Genomic DNA, 22,050 nt, shown 5'->3' with positions numbered 1-22,050 from the left:
AAAAAAATAAAAACCTTATGTGTATAAAATTCTTAGTAAAAAAATAAATAAAACTGTAACAGGTCTTCGGATTACTAGCAAGGCCCAATTAAAGTGATTTATTTCCCACAAGCCTGTAAGACAATTGCAGCAATATAGCATTTTACCCATCAGCAGCCAGGACTACAGAAAATTGCCAAACTATAAGAGAGAATGGAATAGGAATGGAATAGGTTTCAGCAGCAAATGGGAAAAATCATTCCCTGGTCTGATTTTACCTTCACTATCAGGGATAGGGGGAGCCAGGATGATAGCCAAACTTTGGTACTTGACTGAGAGTATTTCACAAGGAGTGTAGTACAAGAAGTCCTGCATCTTAACATATGTCAAGAGCCTCAACCTTGATTCTAACACTAGGTTCAAGTCCTTTTGTATTGGCTTAGAAGTTCAACAATCTTCCCTTGATAGTTTTGGTCTTTTATGACCTCGTGCTACTAGGCACTGTATAGTGGCTCTTTTGTTCCCTTCTCCTAGAATCAGACACAATCATTAAGCAAAGTCCCATAACATTTATCAATAAATGGAAAGTTTCCATAGTCTAAAGCTTTTGGGTATGCATAGTTGCTAGACCTAATAGATACTGCAAACTTATCCTTCAAGTCAAAAATATTAATACTGATGTCATGTACTTCAAGTATGGCCAAGGATAGGAAAAAGGGGGGGAAATCAAATATCCTATTACAAATATAAAGAAAAAAATAATAAAAAATCATAATTTCATAGTTCACGTTCCATGTGACAATGTGTTAGCCAAGCAGAAGCACAACACAAAGGTTTCTCCATCAAAAATGAGATCTATTTCCCTTTTAACTTGGCCAGGATCCACAGTGTGAGTGTACATGATTTTTTTACTAGGTAAAAACCTTTACAACAACTAATGCAGATTCTAAGAAGTACCAAAATCTCCAAAATTATAAGAGCCCATTTTCGGACAACTGCAAGCAAGCCCAATCCTTGCAGCCATGAGAGGTTCCACCAGCTATCATTAGGACACACTTACTGTGTGTCATTTAAAAGCTTTTGAAGTTCATGGATATTTGTCACAAGTTCTACAGATCTAGCCAATCTTTCAATCTTGGATGAGATATTTTTAACAAAGTCTATTACTGCTATCATTCAAAAATTTGGCAGGAGAAAAACCAGAAAAACTTCTGTACTGTTGATGAAAACCTTTTGGGTCTAAAATGTCACCAAGAATCTAGATTATTCTGGTGGAAGGATAGAATAAGCTGAAGAGTTACAAGTATAATAAACCCATTTTGAAGTTACTAGGCTTCAGAGGAAAAATCATTCCCACCTCCCAGCTGATATTATAACTCATTTCAGGGTAGTTAACTAAACCACTTGGGCACCTCCCTCCCTATGGAATGAGACTATCGCAGTGTAACAGAACTGTATCCAATATATCCCACCCATTTTCACATGGAGCTGAGAACTAAAAAGTAAAAATTTCAGATGTCTCATCCATTATATGTTCAATAAATCAGAAATGGAAAACTACAACAGTGCCATTGCACTTTACTTCAACTACAAATGGACTCTTACCTCTTATTATGAACAACTCAGAGGCAGGAAGATGATCAGTCAGAGGTAGTGGTGCTCCCAGATATCTGAAAATCACTTTTGAAGACGCATGAAAATCAAATGAGATTATTAGATAAATTCTTCAAAACTTGTATACAGGTTGCAAAAAAAAAAACAAACCCAAAAGCCTGTTTAGGCAACATGTGATCTCAATGGATCTGATGACAAAGATAGCATCCATAAGGACTTATAGTTTTGCCAGGAAAAGGATTTTTTCCCAAGATGTTTATGGGCTTTTACAATGATATGTTCTTCAGTATAGACATGGGGAGATACAAATAAAGAGAGTGCAACATAATGTTTCAATTGTGATCACTTTTGAAGTGATTAACAGTAAATTACATACATCTTTTATTTAGAATTGTGTTACAGAGACTTCTTCATTATGGGGAGGAGAACAAACTGAAACAGTTAACATCAATAAGGCAATGGGGTCTGAAAAGGCTTAAAATTCACCTCCAAACTCTTTGAAGTCCCTTCCCTTCTCAAGTACCATCATTCATCCAAATTCCTTTGTCCATACCTCTGAGGTCCCCCATACTGATGGGGGTTCTGTGGAAAGGAAAACTGAATCAAGCTCTGAACTTTCTTCCAATGAGTTGGAGCAAATAGCAGTTGGAAGGTTATAGTGAAATTGTTGAACAGTAAGGACAGTTGGGGGGGGGGGGGGAGTGACTTGGGAGAGTGTCAGTTGGTCTCAGCCCTGGGACTAGAAAGATCCTCCCTCCCTGGCTCAGGATAGAAGTGCCTCTATTCCTGGATATTTCCCAGCTGTGGGCTCTACCTGGATTCCTGTGATTGTGTCATCAATCAAAAGGATTGAAGGGGAGAGGTTTGAACTTAAGGCCAGTCTTTAGGGATGTCAGCCTGAAGAGACAGGCCCAAACAGCCCTGAAAGTCAGAACCTTTTCTTCCTCTTGCTGTCTACTACTAAGGTCTTTGAACTAAAGAAAACTAGCACAGATTAGCATAGACAGGAAAAAAAGAAACCCTCCACCATCCTGCAAGGCCTATTCTCAACTCAAAAGCTGAGAGAGACTGTAATAATTAAAATGGTTGGATGTCTTAAACTGTAAGAGTTAAAATGGTTGAGGTCTTAAATTGTAGTAGATAAAAGAGTGGATGAGTAAATTGTGACCACAGAAAATATGTTTTCACTACAGTGTCTTGTTTCAAATCAAATATATAAGGTGGTCACCAGGGAAATATTCCCAATTATGAAATATACCCAAGTTAACTGGGTTTTATAGAGATTTTAATTTATACAAATGAGGAATTAAAGAAAGAGAGAAAGAGAGAGAAAAGGAATTAATTAGAAAGGGATAAGCCGGCCCTGGCCAGTTCTGGCCAACCCAGGCCTAAGCCCTAAGAGAAAAGATCAGTTAGTCCTTAATCACTCACCACAAGATCTGTCCAAGCAAGGATTCTAGTGACACCAGGCCAGCTCCATCTCAGCTGACTTCACCAGCTCAATCCTCCATCTGAAATGTCTCTGAGAAAGTCTGGAGAAAGACCCTTCAAGGCAGCCTTTCCCAGCTGACTGTTTCCAGAGAGAGTTTTTTGTCTCCTTTTAAAGGGCATTTTCTCTTTTGTCACCTCCCTTAAATTCTTACATCTACCAATCACAGTAGACGTTTTTCAAAGGACAGACCATTCTTAGTTCACACCTAAGAAGGTGTAAACTTTTGAATAATTCACACCAGGAAAACTCTGAGTAAACTTCTTTGTTCCTTGAAAATTCACAAATTGCCTGACCTTTATAGGTACTTAGCACCCCTTTGTATTAGTTCTAAAAATAGGCATGGCTTAAGTATGGGTGTAAGTATTTTTCATTGTTCAGCAAGGAGTTTTCTCCCCTAAAGCAGTCTTAAGTACGGGTGGAGTAGAGGTCTTCCCATTTCTGATCTAAGTTCTCACTTTCCAAATGGGGAATGGTCCCAGTAGGGAATTGTTCCAATGGAGAATTCCCCAATGGGGAATTTTTTAACATTCACAAGTCTGAGAAATTTCAAGATTCACAAGACTCAAACCCAATCTAGGAAAATTCTGATTCCCTCTTCTCTGATATTTTCCCAATCGAAACTTGTTATTAAATTCATCTTGAGTTAAATAACCCAGAATCAGATAAGAGTACTATCATTTCAGGGGACATATAGAGAGCTGAACCTAAGGACAGCTATTCAACCATAAACAGTCCTTATGAGACCCCTGCTGGGCAACCTTGGTCTGGGGGAGGCTTTTCCCTCAAGGGGGTCCATGCTTACCTGCTCTGGGGTATCTTAAACATTAATCAATAGAGAAGACATCCCCTCAGGCTATCATAGTTAGCCCATTTCTTGGGAACCCCATTTTTCAAAGATAGCCTCTTAACAGGGGGCATCTCTCTCCTTTTACCTCACCAGAATCCATATTCCCTCTATCCCTTCCACTCCTCCATTCCCTGTTACAAAATTTTCTCATCCCCTGTACTTCTTCAATTCCTCCCTACAATTCCTTTAACTATTACAGTTTCCACACTGAGTACAGATGTTTGGGTTTGAATTTTGATTTGCCTCATTCGAATTAGTATTCCTTATATTATCATTATTCCTAAAGCTTCTATTCCTATTTTCCAGATTCCTCTTCTTACAATTCATAATGACATTACCCACCTTTCCACAAGAATAACATGTTAGTAGTTGTTTTGTGGATTCTTGTAAGGGAGCTGTGACCCTGCTTTGCCTTTCCAATGGTTTCAGTTAATTATTTTATTTCCTTCCTTAATGTCTCCACTAAATTAGTGTTCTCTTATCCTTCTCTCCCTGTTTAACAGTTAATTCCTTTATTTCCTTCCTTAATGTTTCCATTAAATCAGTGTTCTCTTTCTCCTTTTCCTTATGTCCCTCAAAAGCATATATGGACACTCTTTTCAATTTTTCAAGGTCCATATTAGGCCAGTTTGCACAGCTAGTCATAAAATAATTCTTAACTACTTTACAACTGTTTTTCACAAATTGTATTCTGATTTGTCTAATATCTCTCTCTCCCTAGAAAGATCCAGTTCTATATACCTCCCTCCCAGCTCAATAAGCCTATCCATAAACTGAGAGGGGTTTTCATCATCTTCCTGCTTTAGATTTTCTAATTTAGTCCAGGTACTAGGTCTATCAGAATAAGCTCTCATTGCTTTTAGAAATGCATTTCTAGCCTGACATAGTTGTAAGTAATCTTGCTCTGAATTTGGGTTCCATTTGGGATCTTCAGTTGGCCAACGAGTTCTTCCCTCTTTCTGGGCCTGATTAACACGAGAAAAAAATCTTATTTCTTTCCCTTTCTGTTAGTAAGACCTGGAATAATCTTCCACATCAATCCCCATGGGAATATGTGTGCGGAAAATGCTTTCAACTGTATTAATGACCACCATGGGCTCACTTTCAAAATAAGGAGTCTTTTCTTTTAATCTCTCAACAGCCTGTGGAGAGAAAGGTATATGATGTCTAATATTTACTAAGTCTCCATGTCTATTATAAATAGGAACATCTCTGAGAGAGAATAGGCCTTTATTTGAATCATCTGTGAGAATTGCTGCTTGGCCTGTTTTCTGGATTTCAATTGAGTGGGTTGTATTGAGGCTAGTAGGGGAAGGGGGGGAGTAAGTGAATGGAGAGGGAGGGACTGGTCAGGGGGTGGGGAGGTAGAGCAAAAAAATCAGGGGTGGGGTTGGGGGTGGGGAGAAGAGGAGGGAGGATAGAGTGAGCAGGAGTGGGACTGGGGAAGAGAGGAGGAGATATAGTAGGATGGATGAGGTCTAGAGGAGTCATAGTTAGGTGGTTGGGATTGGTCAGGAAAAAGAATGACCAAGAGAATAAGGATAGGGAAAATGGGTGGGGACCAGGTAGTGAGAAAGAGGAAACTCTGGAGGGTATGGGTATGGTAAGTGAGGGTAGAGAAATAGATTGGAAAGAAAAGATACAAGAGGAGTGGGGGATGAGTGAGGTCTGACAGGGAGAGGAGCCAAATGGTCCAAGTCCTGGTTTGGCTTAGATAGAGGAGAAACTTTCTCACAGTCCAGGTGGGATGATAGATTGTGTTTCTTTCTAGATCTTGTGACAAAGGCTGGCACATAAGAAAAGTGCCAGGATGAAGAGTGTGTGGATCTGATCACCTTGATGGGGGAGGGGCCCCAGGAGACTAGAATCTTGAGGAGCAGAAGGTTCCCTTCTGAAGAGCAGTTGGTCTCAGTTTGGAGAAGCTGGGGAGAGAGGGCTTGATAAGATTTTCTCCTGAGGATTACCCACTTTTTTCCTGCCTGTGACTGGAAATCTTTCCCCCCAACATTTCCCAGTTGAAAAGACTACTGAAGAGAAACTTGAGAAAAAGCATTTTGAATCTCTGTCAGACTTTACCTCAGCTCCTGATGCCTTGGGTCTGAACTTTGGCCAAGGGGGCCAAACCCAGGGTCAGTCAACCTGGCTATCTCTCGGGGGGGGGGGGGGGAGGGGGATCAGGTTGCCAAAGCCTGAGTTCCCCCCAAACTCAAGGAGGGAGGGAAAGGGGATTTAGCTAGAGAAAGAGATGCCCTTTTCCCCACTTTTCTTTCCTATTCTTTCCCTGTTAGCCATTCCTTTATATTACCTTGATTGAGTTAATTGGCATTAAAGTAGTTATCTTTTTCCCAAGCTTTGAATCAAGTGTGAGTGAACAGATCCAGGGGAGAGACGTCTTCCTAAGAAGAAACTGTTTAGTCTATAGTAGTGGGGGAGGGGGTATAAGAGGAACAAGAGCAAATCTGGGAGAGCAGCAATAGCTGAGGAGAGAAGGCTGAAGGGGGAGAATCTTCAAACACCCTCTCTTCTCTCTGAGCCAACCTAAACATCAGCTGTCTCTCCTAGATCCTTTTCCTTGTATTGCCCACAAACCATTTACCCATTACAATTTAATCAAGGGTTCAGGAAGAGGAACTAAAGGAGTTAAGTCAGAATGGTCTGGTTCCAAAGAAACTGGAGGGTATGGTTAATTTATCAACATGATATGCCCACAAGACCCAGTATTTATAATCTTTGGAATCATTATTTTTAATGACTAACTTCAAATCTTTTAAGATCTTGAAGTCAAAGAATCCATACTTTGGCCAAGTAAAAGATTTGTCTATCCAGACTTTGCTAAGTTTTTTAGCTTCCTTTTTGGTTATTCATTTCTCCTTAGGAAGATTAGGATCACTCCAAGAATTAAAAAATTTATGCAGGGATGAATCTGGAGGAATATTTCCTGATTTCCCTTGATGTGTTGCAGTATTTCCCATAGTGTTTAGTCTGTCTGTCTTAATCTGCTTATTTAAGCTAGTCTGAGAATTGCTGAATGGTCAACTTATACAATGAAAGGTTCCTAAACCATGAAAAAATGGAGATATAAATTTCTTCAATGTTATTGTGGAAGGCAATGAGAGTGGGGTTAGATAAGAAACTAATATAAGGAACTAAGTAATTGCTGCACAGCAATAGTACCAATAATGAATATGTATTTCTAATTATTATTGTTATTAATAATAAGAAGAAATAAAAATAAACCATTACTGATTGTTAATACTTATGATTAGTCATTAATAGTAGTTATTGAATTTTTTAAAATTATTTTTAATATTGCAATTAATTAACTTGGTTTCATTTTGGCTTTGTTTAATTTTATAAATTTGGTTTTAATTAAATTTTATATTAATAATTATACAGGCATGTTTCAGAGCTATGAGCTCTGCTCCTTGAGTGCTAATGTTAGAAGGCAATGAGGCTGACCACTCAGTGGCAAATTCTGAGACTACGGCAGCTCCACTATAGCGTATGCCATCCCTCATAAAAGAGGAACCATCGGTAAATAAAATCAGATCTACATTGTCTAAGGGAGTGTCCAAGAGATTATCTCGAGGCTTTTCTGCCATGGACACTAATGTTTCACATAATTAACTATTAATAATTCTTTTATTTAAATGTATTCAATTTAATGTTGTTATTTTAGATTACTAGTAGTAGTAGTAGTAATTTAAATTGCCTACAGTTTTTTTACTTCTCATCTATGGATGGCAATACAACTGGGTAGAGGGTAAGACACTAGAGGATAGGCATTTCCTAAACATAAGGGAGAGGGAGAGATAAAAGGGAGGGTGGGAATGGTTTGGCTTTAGATAAGTCCTGGATGGCTTGGTCAGCCTTTAAGGAATGTTTGAGGGGGGAAGGGAGGGGAAAAAATGCTTCCTTGTAAAAGTCCAGTCCTTTCCCTTCCCCCAGAAGCAAAGCCAGTGTTTCCAAAGTTGTGGGTGCTTGGTATGGAGCTCCTGTCTGCCAGTGGGATTTTCAACCCAGGATCTCTCATCTCTAGGTCTACCTCTCAACCTACTGAGCTAGCCAGCTACCCCTAGGTTTAGAGAGTATCAGGGGAGTTTCCAACACCTTAGTCTCCCTGTTCCAACCCCACAGAGGTTCCAAAGTTGTGGGGGGCTGGGTCTTAGGGGTGCATGGTAGGGAGCTCTCAACTCCTCAAGTCTCCCCATTTCAACTCCCCACAGCAAGGAAGCACCCCTTGGATTAGTTTACTATCTATTTTAGGAAGCTACTCCCTACACTGCACTGTGCTGTGCTGAGCACTGTGGGAACTAGGACCCTGCATCACCTTCCCCACAGGTTTGGTGCTGGGAAAAGTACAGACAGCCAGGGACTGTTTCTGCTGGGTCCCAGAGACACTAGGATTTTTGGTGCAGCTTAGCCTAGGTTCCGTCTGTGCAAAAGGCTTCTTCCTCTACCACCCTACCCTAAATGGGGGGGCGGGGGAGGGATGTGGCACATGGAGGGAGAGTTCTTGCAGATCCTGGAAGGTTTGAAAAGGAAACTACTTCTCTGTCTCAGCCAAGGTGTGTCCCACATATGAAAGCAGACTGGCATCTTTGCTAAAATCCCCCTATCCTATCCTCAAAACTCTCTCAGAAGAAAATTAAGGATCCTTTTTGTCTATCCAACAGTGGTTGCCATCCTGTTACTTTGGGAGCCGTGCAGGGGTCTCCCTAAGTGTGAGGGCTTGCTCCATCTATATGTGAAAATTCAGTCGAATAATGGAGATGAGAGACACTATGTGCTCAGGCCCACGTGCATAGGCATCACACAGTGTTCTGCCATAGCACAGAGGTTTGTTTATTATATAGGCTGGTGATTACATACTTCTTTGGCACACAATCAATTTTCTATATATATGTTTCCATGGAACTTAACAACAAGATGCGTAGCCTAAGGAGATAGTCAATTAAACATTGTTGCTATAGATGAATGACATAAACAGGGTGATCTAGAGGTTAATTCTTCTTGGCCTAGGAGAATCATTGTTACTTTTGGTCAGTTTTCACAATCAATCACAATTACTTAAGAGATGGGTAACAAAAGATTTTGTAGTTAGGTACAAGGTTAGAGGGCAGTTTAATGACAGACCAGATTAAGATTTTTCCTCCAATTTACAAGTTCTATTTTTCTTGTGTTACTTTAAAGCACCTGGCAATGTTGCCTGGTTTCTGTCCATAAACAGAATTCAGTGGAGTGTGTCTTGAAGATGATTGATGTTCTTGGTTTGCCTGGCTTGTAATTGGAATGAATGTAACTTCTGTGGAGAAGGAAAGGTGAGGGGCAGTGGGTAATGATCTTTAGGTTTTAATTCTGTGAAAGTAATCTTTTTTTTTTTAAGTTGTATTTTATTTGATCATTTCCAAGCATTATTCATTAAAGACATAGATCATTTTCTTTTCCTCCCCCCTAACCCCCCACCCCCCATAGCCGACACGCAAATCCACTGGGCATTACATGTTTTCTTGATTTGAACCCATTGCCATGTTGATAATATTTGCATTAGAGTGTTCATTTAGAGTCTCTCCTCTGTCATGTCCCCTCAAACGCTGTATTCAGGCAGTTGCTTTTCCTCGGTGTTTCCACTCCCATAGTTTATCCTTTGCTTATGAATAGTGTTTTTTTCTCCTAGATCCCTGCAAATTGTTCAGGGACATTACACCGCCACTAATGGAGAAGTCCATTACATTTGATTATACCACAGTGTATTAGTCTCTGTGTACAATGTTCTCCTGGTTCTGCTCCTCTCACTCTGCATCACTTCCTGGAGGTTGTTCCAGTCTCCATGGAACTCCTCCACTTTATTATTCCTTTTAGCATAATAGTATTCCATCACCAACATATACCACAATTTGCTCAGCCATTCCCCAATTGATGGGCATCCCCTCGTTTTCCAGTTTTTGGCCACCACAAAGAGCGCAGCTATGAATATTTTTGTACAAGTCTTTTTGTCCATTATCTCTTTGGGGTACAGGAAAGTAATCTTTTAGGGTAATAGTCTGGGGGGATTAAGGTGGAATGTATGTTTATTCTATGAGTCTTTGCTCTTATATTATTTCTTTTGTGTTGGAGAGAGAACAATAATCATCCATTATTGAGGGAAGTTAAAGAGAGAGAAGTCACAGAGGGGGATCAGTGGGGGCCCCATTCTCTGGGGGCTGCCTTGCAGACCCCATTTACCAGACTGTGACCTTGTCAGCCAGTGAGGGTATGATGGCCTCCAGCACTGTTATATTTATAAGTAATATCTACCATTTCTTATTTTTCATAAAGTTTATTAATAGTCACTTGAAAAGATAGATAAGCATAGATTTAAAGTCTTTCCTTTACTTTTAAGTTTGACCATGTGCAGCCCCCTTCTGGAGAAATCTCTCTCTCCCTCACCTGCCTCCTCCAGCCAAATTTCCATGCCAAAGACCCAGGTGGGCTCCACCCATGCCCTTTTATTTATGTTCACAGATGCAGCAGGGGATGAACTTCCCTCAACACAGAAACTGAGGGGTGGATCAGTGGAATAGATTAGCAGTAAATGACCTCAGCAATCTGGTGTTTGATAAACCCAAAGAACCCCTCTTTTAGGATGAAAATTCACTATTTTACAAAAACTGCTGGGAAAACTGGAAAACAGTATGGCAGAAATTTGGTTTAGATTAATATCTCACATCCTCTACCAAGATAAGATCCAAATGGATATATAACTTAAACATAAGGAGTAATATTATAAGTAAATTAGAGGAACATAGAAGAATTTACCTGTCAGATATATGGGAAAAAGGAATAATTTTTTACCAAACAAGAGATAAAGAACATTACGAAATATAAAATGAGTAATTTTGATTATATTAAATTTGTAAGTTTTTGCACAAACAAAACCAATGCAACCAAGATTAGAAGGGAAGTAATAAACTGGGAAAAAAATTTTATAACAAATTTCTCTGATAAAGGTCTATTTCTCAAATATATAAAGAATTAAGCAAAATTTATAAGAATCCAAGCCATTCCCTAACTGATAAATGATCAAAGGATATCAATAGACAGTTTTCAGATGAAGAAATCAAAACTATCAATAATCATATGAAAAAATATTCTAAATCCCTCTTGATTCGAAAACTACAAATTAAAACAACTCTGAGGTACTACTTTACACCTATCAGATCGGCCAATATGACAGTAAAGGAAAATGATGAATGTTTGAGGGGATGTGGCAAAACTGGTACACTAATGCATTGCTGGTGTACTTGTAAACTTAGCCAACCATTCTGAAGGGCAATTTTGAATTATGCCCAAAGGGCTATAAAACTGTGCATACTCTTTGATCCAGTAATACAAAGTCAGTATCCCAAAGAGATTTTTTAAAAATGTGAAAGGCCTTGTTTGTACAAAAATATTTCTAGCTGCTCTTTTTATGGTGGCAAGAAATTGGAAAACAAAGTGATGTCCCTCAATTGGGTAATGACTAAACAAATTGTGGTATGTAATGGTGATGAAATACTATTGTGCTATAAAGAATGTGCTATAAAGAATGATGAACAGGGTATTTCAGAAAGAGCTGGAAAGACCTATATGAACTGATACAGAGTGAAATAAGCAGAACCAGAATATCATTTTACACAGTAACTTCAATATTATGAAATGATCAAATGTGTTAGACTTTGCTATTAACAGCAAAACAACAGTCCAGGACAATTCTGAGGAACTTATAAAAAAAAAACCTGCTATCCACCTCCAGAGAAAGAACTGTTGGAGTAGAAATGCAGATGAAAACATGATTTATCACTTATTTTTTTGGGTATATTTGGGGGGAGGGGTTATATGATTATTCACTTACAAAAATAATTAATATGAAAATATGTTTTGTGTGATAACACATGTATAACCCAGATTGAATTGATTGTCAGCTCCCAGAGGAGGGAAGGAAGAAGGGAGGAAAACAATATGGAGGAGGAAAACAAACTTCTGAAAACTAATCTGAAAACTTTTTATTTAAAAACAAATAAAATTCCACTAACAACAACAAAACAGAAATGTATTCCTGCAGATATTAGGATCCTACTGTATAAGTATTTTCTCGATAATATTCTTTTCTGCAGTACTGAGCCCTCCCTCAGAGAACTATTCTGGCAAAATACCACAGTTGTAAATCCATCTCTTTCTTCCTCCTGATCCCTTCATATGGCCTCTTCTTGCTATGTTTGAGAAATGATACACATAGACCAGCAATTCAGTGGTTAATCATGTTTATCAAACTTAAAAAGTAAACAGAAAAGATAAACTTTAAGAAAGAGATACATTTTGGGAAATAGACATGTGCACTCTTGGAAAAGATGGAGAGGGCAAAGGAAAAATGGGAGGTTCATTGCCATGAAGAAAGGAGGGGGACAGGCTCCAGCACAGTATCTCCTAGGATGAACTTCATAAGTGATCTGTCCACACAGTTACAAGAATCCAGAACTGAGCAACCTGTGATGCTTCCTTCTGTGGCTTCCAATCTTCCAGTCTCCAGCTCTGTTACATGTCATGGTGGTATCTCCCTTCCCCAATTCCTGCTTCCATCAGCTGCTCTCCATTTTGATATGCTGTCTCAACTGTCATACAGCTTCAAAGGCCCACAATCTGTTAGACTTGAAAGAGTGCATCTGTTAATCATATTAACCTCCTTCTAGACTTCAGTTTAGGGCAAATTTCTCAAGGGAGTCAAAAGAGGCCAAAGCAATTGGAGGCTTCCATCCAAAAACCACTTATATGTCCATCTCCAGAGTCCCAATCACCCTGAAAATACCAAAGCTATACAACAAAGGTGTTATTAAAAACTAAGTTTTTACAAAAAATAATAATACCTGCCCTCGGTTTTAGATTTATGTTATTTATTGTATTAAAGAAAAGTTCATTTATTCTTATATTTTTCAAAAAACATAAATACTATATTTTGCCACAGGCTTTTATCTACATCTATCAAAATAATCATGTGATGCCTGTTGTTTTGTTATTAATATGATCTATGATGGTTTCTGCAATACAGTATCTACTCTGATAAACTTCATGAATATTCTATCCACAGAGCAAAAGAATCCAACACTGAGCATCTCATGGTATTTTTTTAACATTGAACCATCTTTGCATTACTTATATAAGTCCAACTTGGTAATAGTGAATAATTTTTAAAATATATTGCCATAGCCTCTTTGATTATGTTTAATTCAGTTCTTCATGTCAATATTCATTAGTGCTAGTTGTCTATAGTTTTTTCTCTGTTTTATCATTTCTTGGTTTTGGTAGTACCATATATGAACTATAGAGACTTATTCTTTATATATTTGATAAAAATTGTTTATAATACAAAGATTTTTCTCCTACCATTCCCATCCCCTTTGGGATTTCATTCATGACTTGATGATTTTGTTTTCTAATATTTCATTGTTTAGGTCATCTTTTTTAGTCTATTAATATTGATTTGGGGGTAAGATTTTTGTCAAATATTTTTCTGTTTCATTAAGTATACAGTTTTGTTGACAGACATAATAGTTTCTGACATTTTGCTTTATTTTTTCTCATTTGTTGTAAATTATACTTTTCATTATTTTTGGTAATTTGTTTTCCTCTCTTTGAGAAAGACAAATCATAGTCTTTTGTTTTTGTTGGTCTTTTCAAAAACCAGCTTTATTTGGCATAGCAGAAATAAGGTTAGGTTTAGAGTCAGATGTGCAGTTATTTTTCAATGGCATCTAAGTCTTCCTGGTCCTATTTGTGGTTTTCTTGACAGAGATACTGGAATTTGCCATTTCTTTTTCCAGGTCATTTTAAAGATGGAGAAACTAAGGCAAACAGGTTAAGTGACTTGCCAGGGTTACATAGCTAATAAGTATCTGGGAACAGATTTGAATTCAGGAAGATGAGATTTCTTGACTATAGGCTCAGCAATATATCCATCCAAAGCTATCCACCTAGCTGCCCTGTAGAGTCAAATGACCTGAATTCAAATCCTGGCTTTGCTATTTCCTATAAGTGTGACTTTAGGAAGTCATTTTGCCCCTGTGGGACTTAGTTCCATCAATGAAAAAATAAGAGAGTAGGACTAGATAGCCTCCAAGAAGCCATAATCTGAATTTCTGATCCTATAGTCTCATTTTTTGTTTGTTTTCAATTATAATTTTCTCCTTGCTTTTCATAATTCGTAGTTTGGGGCTTAAGGATTTTCTTTTTCTGTCTGTCTGTCTGTCTCTCTCTCTCTCTCTCTCTCTCTCTTTTTTTTTACTAAGTGTCCTTATCTCATTCAGTTCAGAATTCTAATGACCACTCATGGGCCTGATTCTAATATTGATCAGCATGGAAGCTGTTTGACCTGAGTCATTTTTCCCATTCAGACCAGTTTACGCCTTCTTAGGCAAGCCAGTGGCTCTCTGCTTCTGGTGTCCTGCCATATTGATTCCCAGACCTAATACAGACACACCTAATCTGCTTTAGCCCTATTGTAGCTTAGAACTCTGGAGCTCAAGAAAGGCACTGTGCTACCCACCTCAGCCTTCCTCAGCAGCAAGGATTACACCAAACCTGGCTGTATTTATCAAATTTGCAATTTCTTTTGGCATATTCCATTACATACTCTACAGTTTTCTCTACCATTCCCCAATTGACGGACACCTGGTTTGTTTCTAATTCTTTGCTATAACAAGTGCTACTATAAATATTATTGTACATATGAGACCTCTATCCTTGACTTCCTTGGGAGATTTGATTTTTAGTAGTATCACTGGGTTAAAGGATATGTACTTTAGGGACTTTTTGGTTGTAGTTCTAAAGTGTTCTCCAAAAGCCACTGCTACTAACAGTGCATTAGTGTGTCTTTCCTCTTACAACTCCCCCAATAATTGCTATTTGCCTCTTTTGTTATTTTTAACAATATGATAGGTCAAAAATAGGGCTTCAGTAATTTTTTAATTTTAATTTGCATTTCTCTTATTATTAGTTGTAGAAGAGAGAATTGGTTGGTCAGCATATCATTCCCTGGCTCAGTTGATAAAATCCGAAAAGGGGAAGATAAAAAAGGACAACAACATTTTTAATGGGTTGGAGGAATGTGAATTACTTGTGGATGGGCCACACCAATGTAATAAAAATGACAACTCTACCTAAACTAATTTACTTGTTCAATGCTATACCAGTCACATTACCAAAGAATTATTTTAGAGAGCTAGCAAAAATGATTTTTAAATTCATCTAGAAGAACAAAAGGCCAAGAATAGCAACATTATCTTTTTGTAGTTCCTGAATTTGTCTTGGCAGATATATTCCCAAGAATTTTATGTCTTTTTTGCAGTTATCATAAATGGAATTTCTCTGTCTCTTCCTCCTGGATTTTATTTGTAATATACAGAAATGCCAATAATTTGTATAGCTTTGTTTTATGCCCTACAATTTTGCCACAGTTATTGTTTCAATTAGTTTTAGTTAATTCTCTAAGATTCAACAAGTAAACCATCATATCATCTATGAAAAGTGGTAATTTTGTTTCCTCTTTGCCATGTTTATTCCCTCAGTCTTACTGATGTAGCTAGCATTTGAGTAGTAATGGTGATAATGGACATCCTTGTTTTGCAAGCCCTGATATTGTTGGGAAGCCGTCTTAGCTTATCACCATTTTAGATAAGGATGGCTCTTGCTTTTAGACTTTCTCATCATTTTAAAGAAAGCTCTATTTATTCCTGTACTATTCTAATGTTTTTAAAAGGAATAATTATTCCTGGGGAGATTTACATGAATTGATGCAAAGTGAAGTGAACAGAACCAGAACATTGTACACGGTAACAGCAATATTATAATTATGATAAATGATAAAAGCCTTAGCTACTTTAATCAGTGCAGTGATCCAAAAAAATTCCAGAAGACTCTTGATATGATACATCTTAAGAGAGAGAGCTGATGAACTCTCTGTGAAGATTAAAGCATACTTTTTTCACTTTATTTTTCTTGTTTTATTATCATTATTTTTGCATTGGCTAATATATTTTACATGACAGTCATACATATAATTGATATCATAATGGGTGGAGGAGAGTCTAGAGGGAGGGAAAGAATTTGGAATTCATATTTTTTAAATTAATGTTTTTAAAAAGTATAATTATTTTTAAATGAATGCTTACTGTGTCTTGCAAAAAGCTCTTTGCATCTATTGATATAATCATAAGAATTGTGATGTATTTCTTATTAATAAGGTCTATTACACTTCTAGTTTTCCTAAAACTGAACTAGTCCTGAATTTCTTGTATAAATCCAGGCTGGTAATAAAATATAATCTTTGTTTAAAATGTTCACATCAAGGGAAAGATAGGTGACTCAGTGAATAGAGGGCCAGGCCTAGAGATGGGAGGTCCTAGGTTTACAGTTGGCCTCAGACACTCCCTAGGTGGGTGACTTTAAGCAAGTTACCAAATTAATTCCTTTTGCCTAGCCCTTAATGCTCTTCTGCCTTGGAACCAAAACTTAGCATTGATTCTAAGATGGAAGGAAGGGTTTAAATTTTTTTTTTCACATCAATATTTATTAGGAATATTGGTCTATAATGTTTTCCCCCTCTGTTTTGACTCTTCTTGCTTTAGGGATTAAGACTATATTTGTGGACATAGAAGAGATTTGGCAGAAGCTCTTTAAAATTTTTTTCCAACAGTTTATATAATATAAGAATTAATTGCTCTTTAACTGTTTGGTAGAATTTGTAAATCTATCTGTTCTTAGGGTTTGCCTTTTTTCTTAAGCTGGGAGTTCATTTATGGCTTGTTCAATTTCTTTTTTCTTAGATAGTTATTTATATCTTCTATTTCCTGTTCTGCTAATGTAAGCAGTTTATATTTTTGTAAATATTCATCCAATTTCACTCAGATCGTCAGTTTTATTAGCATGTAATTAGGTCAAGTAATTTTTTTTTGTTTCTTATTTGTTGGTTTTAAATTCACCTTTTTCATTTTTAGTACTGGTAATTTTATTTTCTTTCCTTTTTAAAAAATCAACTTAGCTTATGGTTTATCTATTTCAGTGCTTTTTACTTTCAACATTGTTAATCTCTTCTTTTTCTTTTTTAGTATTCTCCAGAGGCCTATCATATATAACTTTTTCTAAACTATTCAAGTTCTTACTTTTCATTTTAATATATTTTTCTTAGATTTATCTACACTCAAGAGGGGTAAAATGCAGTCCTTAATATTATGGTAATGTTGTCTATTGTTACTTTAACTCATTTAGCATTTCCTTTAAGAATCTAGATCCACAGGTGCAGCTGGGTAGTTCAGTGGATTGAGTCAGGCCTAGAGAGGGAGGTACTAGGTTTAAATCTGACCTCAGATACTTCCCAGTTGTGTGACTCTGGGCAAGTCACTTAACCCCCATTGCCTAGCCCTTATTGCTCTTCTGCCTTGGAACCAATACACAGTATTGATTCTAAAACAGAAAGTAAGGGTTTAAAACAAAAATCTAGATCCTATACCATTTGATTCTCATATATGTAGTAGTGATACTAATTCTCCATAATAGCTTTCAGAAAAATAGTTTCTCCGTTTATCTCATTTAAGAAGATCTTTTTTTTATTTCTTTGAAATAATGATCACTATCTACTTTTTTTTTATTTCAGTTAAAGCATAATCGATTCTGTTCTACTTATTTTTACTCTGTACCATTCTGCTTCAACTGTGTTTGTTGTAAACAACATTGTTGGTTTCTGGTTTCTAATCTTTTTTTTCTGTCTTCCATTTTATGAGTTGGTTCATTCCATTCACATTAAGAGTTATGATTATTAGTTTTGTATTTTCCCACCATCTTTCTCCTTATGTTTCTCTTCATTTCCCTTCACCCTCTTTAAGAGTTTGTTTTGCTTCTGATTAATTCCTCCATTATTTTACCTTCCCTTTTATTGGCCCTTTTCCTTTTACCCATTTTTTTCCTAGTTGCCTGTTATGTGAAATCCATACTTGTTCCTAAATATGTATGTGTATATATATACTTTTTCCTAATTTAACCAATTCAGATGTGAATGAGGTTCAAGTATTGTCCATTCTCCCCTAGTACCTCCCTTTTTGTTGTCTAAAGTTTTATTTGTGTACCCCATGTATGCGAGATAATTTCCCACATTCTTCCTCTCCCTTTTCTCCTCCCTCCTTTTAATTTCCCTATCGTCTTTATAGTAGTAAATCATAACAGAATTATTCCTAGGCCTTCTAATTAAGAGTCTAATTGGACTCCCACTATAACTCCTAATCATAAGAGTCTTGAAGTGAAACATGTATCACCTCCCCATATCAGAAAGTAAACATTTTATCTTTAGTTCTTTATGATTTCTCACTCATTTTTATCCTTTTATGCTTCCCTTGACTCCAGTTTTTATATTTCAAATTTTCTATCTAATTCTGATCTTTTCATCAGGAATGCATTAAAGTCCTATATTTCATTAAAGGTCAATTTTTTTCCCTTTAGGATTATATTCCATTTTGCTTATTAGAGGAAAGGGAAAGAACATGATTCTTGTAACCAAGGAAAAATATTCTAAAATGACTAATTAAATAAAATTTTCAAAAAAAAAAAACACAATAATATATAGGAGGGAGAGGAGTAGAAAGAAAGATACATTCTGTGAAATGATCTCAAAAGACCAGAAATTTCCTAAAGTTTAATTGTGCAAAAGACTTCTCAGTGAGACAGTCTTTATAAAATTCTTCTTGAAAAATGGAAATTAAATATTTAGATTGGAAGGAAAAAGAGGAGTAAAGAGAGCCCATAACTGTTATGTTTTTGTTTGTTTGGTCTAATTATAGGGGAGATGAAAAAGGAAACTGGAACAATTTAATAAATGTTGAATGGTTAAAAAAAATAAATTCTAATGCCAACCCACGATATATCAAAACTATGATGGGGAAAGTTGTGATGTGGAAGGGATAATTGTGTGTGTATGTATGTCTATACCTTTGTGTATATATAGGTATATGTATATATGTATAAAATTTACTAAGCATTATCTCCCTTTTACAAATGATATAATGGCAGCTACCTCATAAGTGGTTGTGATAATCAAACACAATTATATATAGAAAACATCTTACAAACTATAAAGCATGATATAAAGTTAGCTTTCGTTGCCATTATTATTACTGGTAGTAACTGGAGTGATATTTCTCATTCCAAATTATATGACAGGCTGTGAAATGTCTAAATTCTCTGTCTTGGGACCCCATATCACTCCAATACTAAAAAAATGAATCCTTTCACAGCTTCAGGGGAACAGGGACAAGTTGCTAGAGAAAAAGAAGGAGCCTGGGATGGGACACAAAAATTCTAGTGGGGAGGAGAAAAAGAATGAAGAGTCAGTTTTTAAAGTTTATATTGTTCAGAAGTATGGTCGTTTTGTGTTTCCTTTCACAAAATGACTAATATGAAAATACATTTTGCATGACTGCATATCTGTAACTATATCAAATGGCTTGCCTTCTCAGTAAGAGGGTGAGGGGACAGAAAGAGGGAGAGAATTAGAACTCAAAGTTTAAAAAAATACATGTCAAAAATTGTTTTTACAAGTAATTGAGAGAAAAAAGGAGCAAGGGTCTTTGGTCAAAGAAGATTTACAAACCAATAAGCATCTGCCATGAACTAGCCATTGTGAAATGCTATACTAGACAGTAGTCTGATAGCTTCTTCATATCTGCAGGTGGTTCTCCCTTAATTAGAGACTTGAGGAAATTGTCTGGGCACTCTTAAGTCATTCTGGCTTTGATTTTGCTAGAGATAAGACCCTGTGTCTTACCTCTGTTCACATTAATTAAAATTCTTTTTGTGACATTTACTTTGTGGATTTGGGCCAGTCACTTACTTCTTCATCTATAGGATAAGGGAAATAATTCAGTTAGGAAAAGAAAAAAATTCAGAAGCACACCCAAATTGGGCAGTTTTGTTACTAATATTTTAAAATTAATATATTATCTAAGAAAACTATAATAGGTATAAGAAATGATAAGCAAGATGATTTCAGAAAAAGCTCGAAAGATCTTCATGAACCGATACAGAGTGAAATAAGCAGAACTGGGAGAGCATTGCACATAGTAATCTTGGCTGGAGGTTCCAGTCCCATCCCCTGTTGTCAGCCAAAGTTCCATTTCCTTCCTGCATAATATTTCCTTGTAAATCAAGTCTTTGCCATGCAATTCTGTACCTCTCTCGTCCACAGTAACAGCAATATTGTACAGTTATTGTCTGTGAAAATATGGCTACTCAGCAATACAATGATCTAAGCCAATCCTGAAAGGGGAATGCTATCCACCTGTAGAGAAAGAACTGTTGGGGTCAGATAGATGTGAATTAAAGCAAACTACCTTTCATATCAGTGTATTCATGGTTTTAGTTTGAGGTTTTGGTTTTGTATGAGTGTGCCCTTTTAACAGTGACCAATATGGAAGTGTGTTTTGCATGATAATAAAAACAGAATTTTTAAAACTATAATAATAATAATAATAGCTAACATTCATATGATCACCTACTAGTACCTCCAGGCACTGTGCTAAACTCTTTATGAACTGTATTTCATTTGATCCTCACAATAGCCCTATAAAGATAGGTGCTATTATTATCCCCATTTTACATTTGAGGAAACTGAGGCAGACAGCAGTTAAATGACTTGTCCGTAGTCACAGCGAATAAGTGTCTGAGACCAGATTTAAATTTAGGAAGATGAATCTTCCTGACTCCAGTCCCCAAATTCTATCCACTGCGCCACCCAGTATATTCCTCACAGGTTTATTTTGAAACTCAGCTAAGTTAATTTATGTTAAGTGCTTTTATACTAAATAGATGCCAAATTATTTCCTTTGGTATGCATAAGGTATACCTATGGCAAAAATGAAGTCTGAACGACATGCTTTTCTCTTTAGGCTTGACAGTGACTGCTGTGAAGGATTCCGGGGAATGGAATTTGGAGGCTGGAGCGTTAGTACTTGCAGATGGAGGTCTTTGCTGTATTGATGAGTTTAATAGCCTCAAGGAGCATGATAGAACAAGTATCCATGAAGCAATGGAGCAGCAGACTATCAGCGTTGCTAAGGCTGGGTAAGAGTTTCATTTTAGACGTTTATGTGATAGCAACTGAAGGTTTATTTTGTTTGCTTATGCTAACTTATTGCAGGGAAGAGTTATTTTTTTTTTTAAATTTTGGTGGTGGACAGATGGGAGTAAGTAGTAGAATTGCCAAAGAAAGAAAGAAAAGGACATCAATGAAGCATTTTTAAAATTGCATATCAGAGGTCAGTAGGAAGTTCAGAGGGTTACACAGACAAGTGGGAGTGCTTTGAAACTAACATATTGAATTTAGTGGGTAGATAAATATGTAATGTATGCTAACATGGATATTTATTAAACTATATGACGAGATTCATGGTTTCATACACATGAACAATGCCCTCCTTGTCTGTGTTCTTTTCTGGACTTTCTTCTGCTCTCTTCAGTGTCTTTTTGTAAAATGTCATTGGTGCTTTCTTTTTTTCATCACTATCATACTCCCTCATTCAACTCCCACAACTTCTCCCCTAGAAAAATCTTACGAAGTAACAAAAAAATATAGACAGATACAACAAATTGACACACTGGTTATGACTGAGAATATTTTTTTGTTGTTGTTGATCTAGTCCATCCCCTCAGTCTTCTGTATTCCGAACTACTCATTGTATTGATCAGAGTTTTATTAAAGATTCAGTTATTTTATTTTACAATGCTATAGTCATTGTATACATTATTCTTGTTCTGCTCACTTCAGTCTGCATCCATTTGTAGAAATCCAAATTTCTCTGAGTCTTCCCCTTTCATCACTTCTTAAAACATAATAATATATTTCCTTTATATTTATCATAATTTTTCAAATTTTCAAATGAATTCTTATTTTATTTTCAATACTGAATCATCTCTCTCCCCCATCCATTGAGAAGGCAAGAAAAACAAAAATTATTTACAAATATATGCATATAGTCATTTGTAATTTCCTCCATTATATTCCAAAAAAGAAAAGAAAAGAAAATATGCTTGTCTGTACTCTTGAGTCCTATCTGCTCTCTCT

The 22,050-nt window shown here is 36.5% G+C and overlaps 1 protein-coding gene across 2 annotated transcripts in view; it reads left to right on the top strand.

The window, feature by feature from the left end:
• The window catches only part of MCM9 (minichromosome maintenance 9 homologous recombination repair factor), a 167,521-nt gene that overhangs the window by 94,349 nt on the left and 51,122 nt on the right, over positions 1-22,050 (top strand). For both annotated transcript variants that reach the window (XR_008916652.1, XM_001379722.4), the window contains exon 8: positions 20,876-21,050. Coding sequence is in view for 1 of the 2 variants with exons in the window: in XM_001379722.4 (XP_001379759.3) it covers positions 20,876-21,050 (175 nt within the window). In the remaining variant the exon portion in view is untranslated. The remainder of the gene's footprint in view (positions 1-20,875; positions 21,051-22,050) is intronic.

This window comes from Monodelphis domestica, chromosome 2, assembly GCF_027887165.1.
Source record: "Monodelphis domestica isolate mMonDom1 chromosome 2, mMonDom1.pri, whole genome shotgun sequence".
NCBI lineage: Eukaryota > Metazoa > Chordata > Mammalia > Didelphimorphia > Didelphidae > Monodelphis > Monodelphis domestica.
Note: the sequence above shows the minus strand (reverse complement) of the source record. Positions and strands in the feature narration are given on the sequence as shown.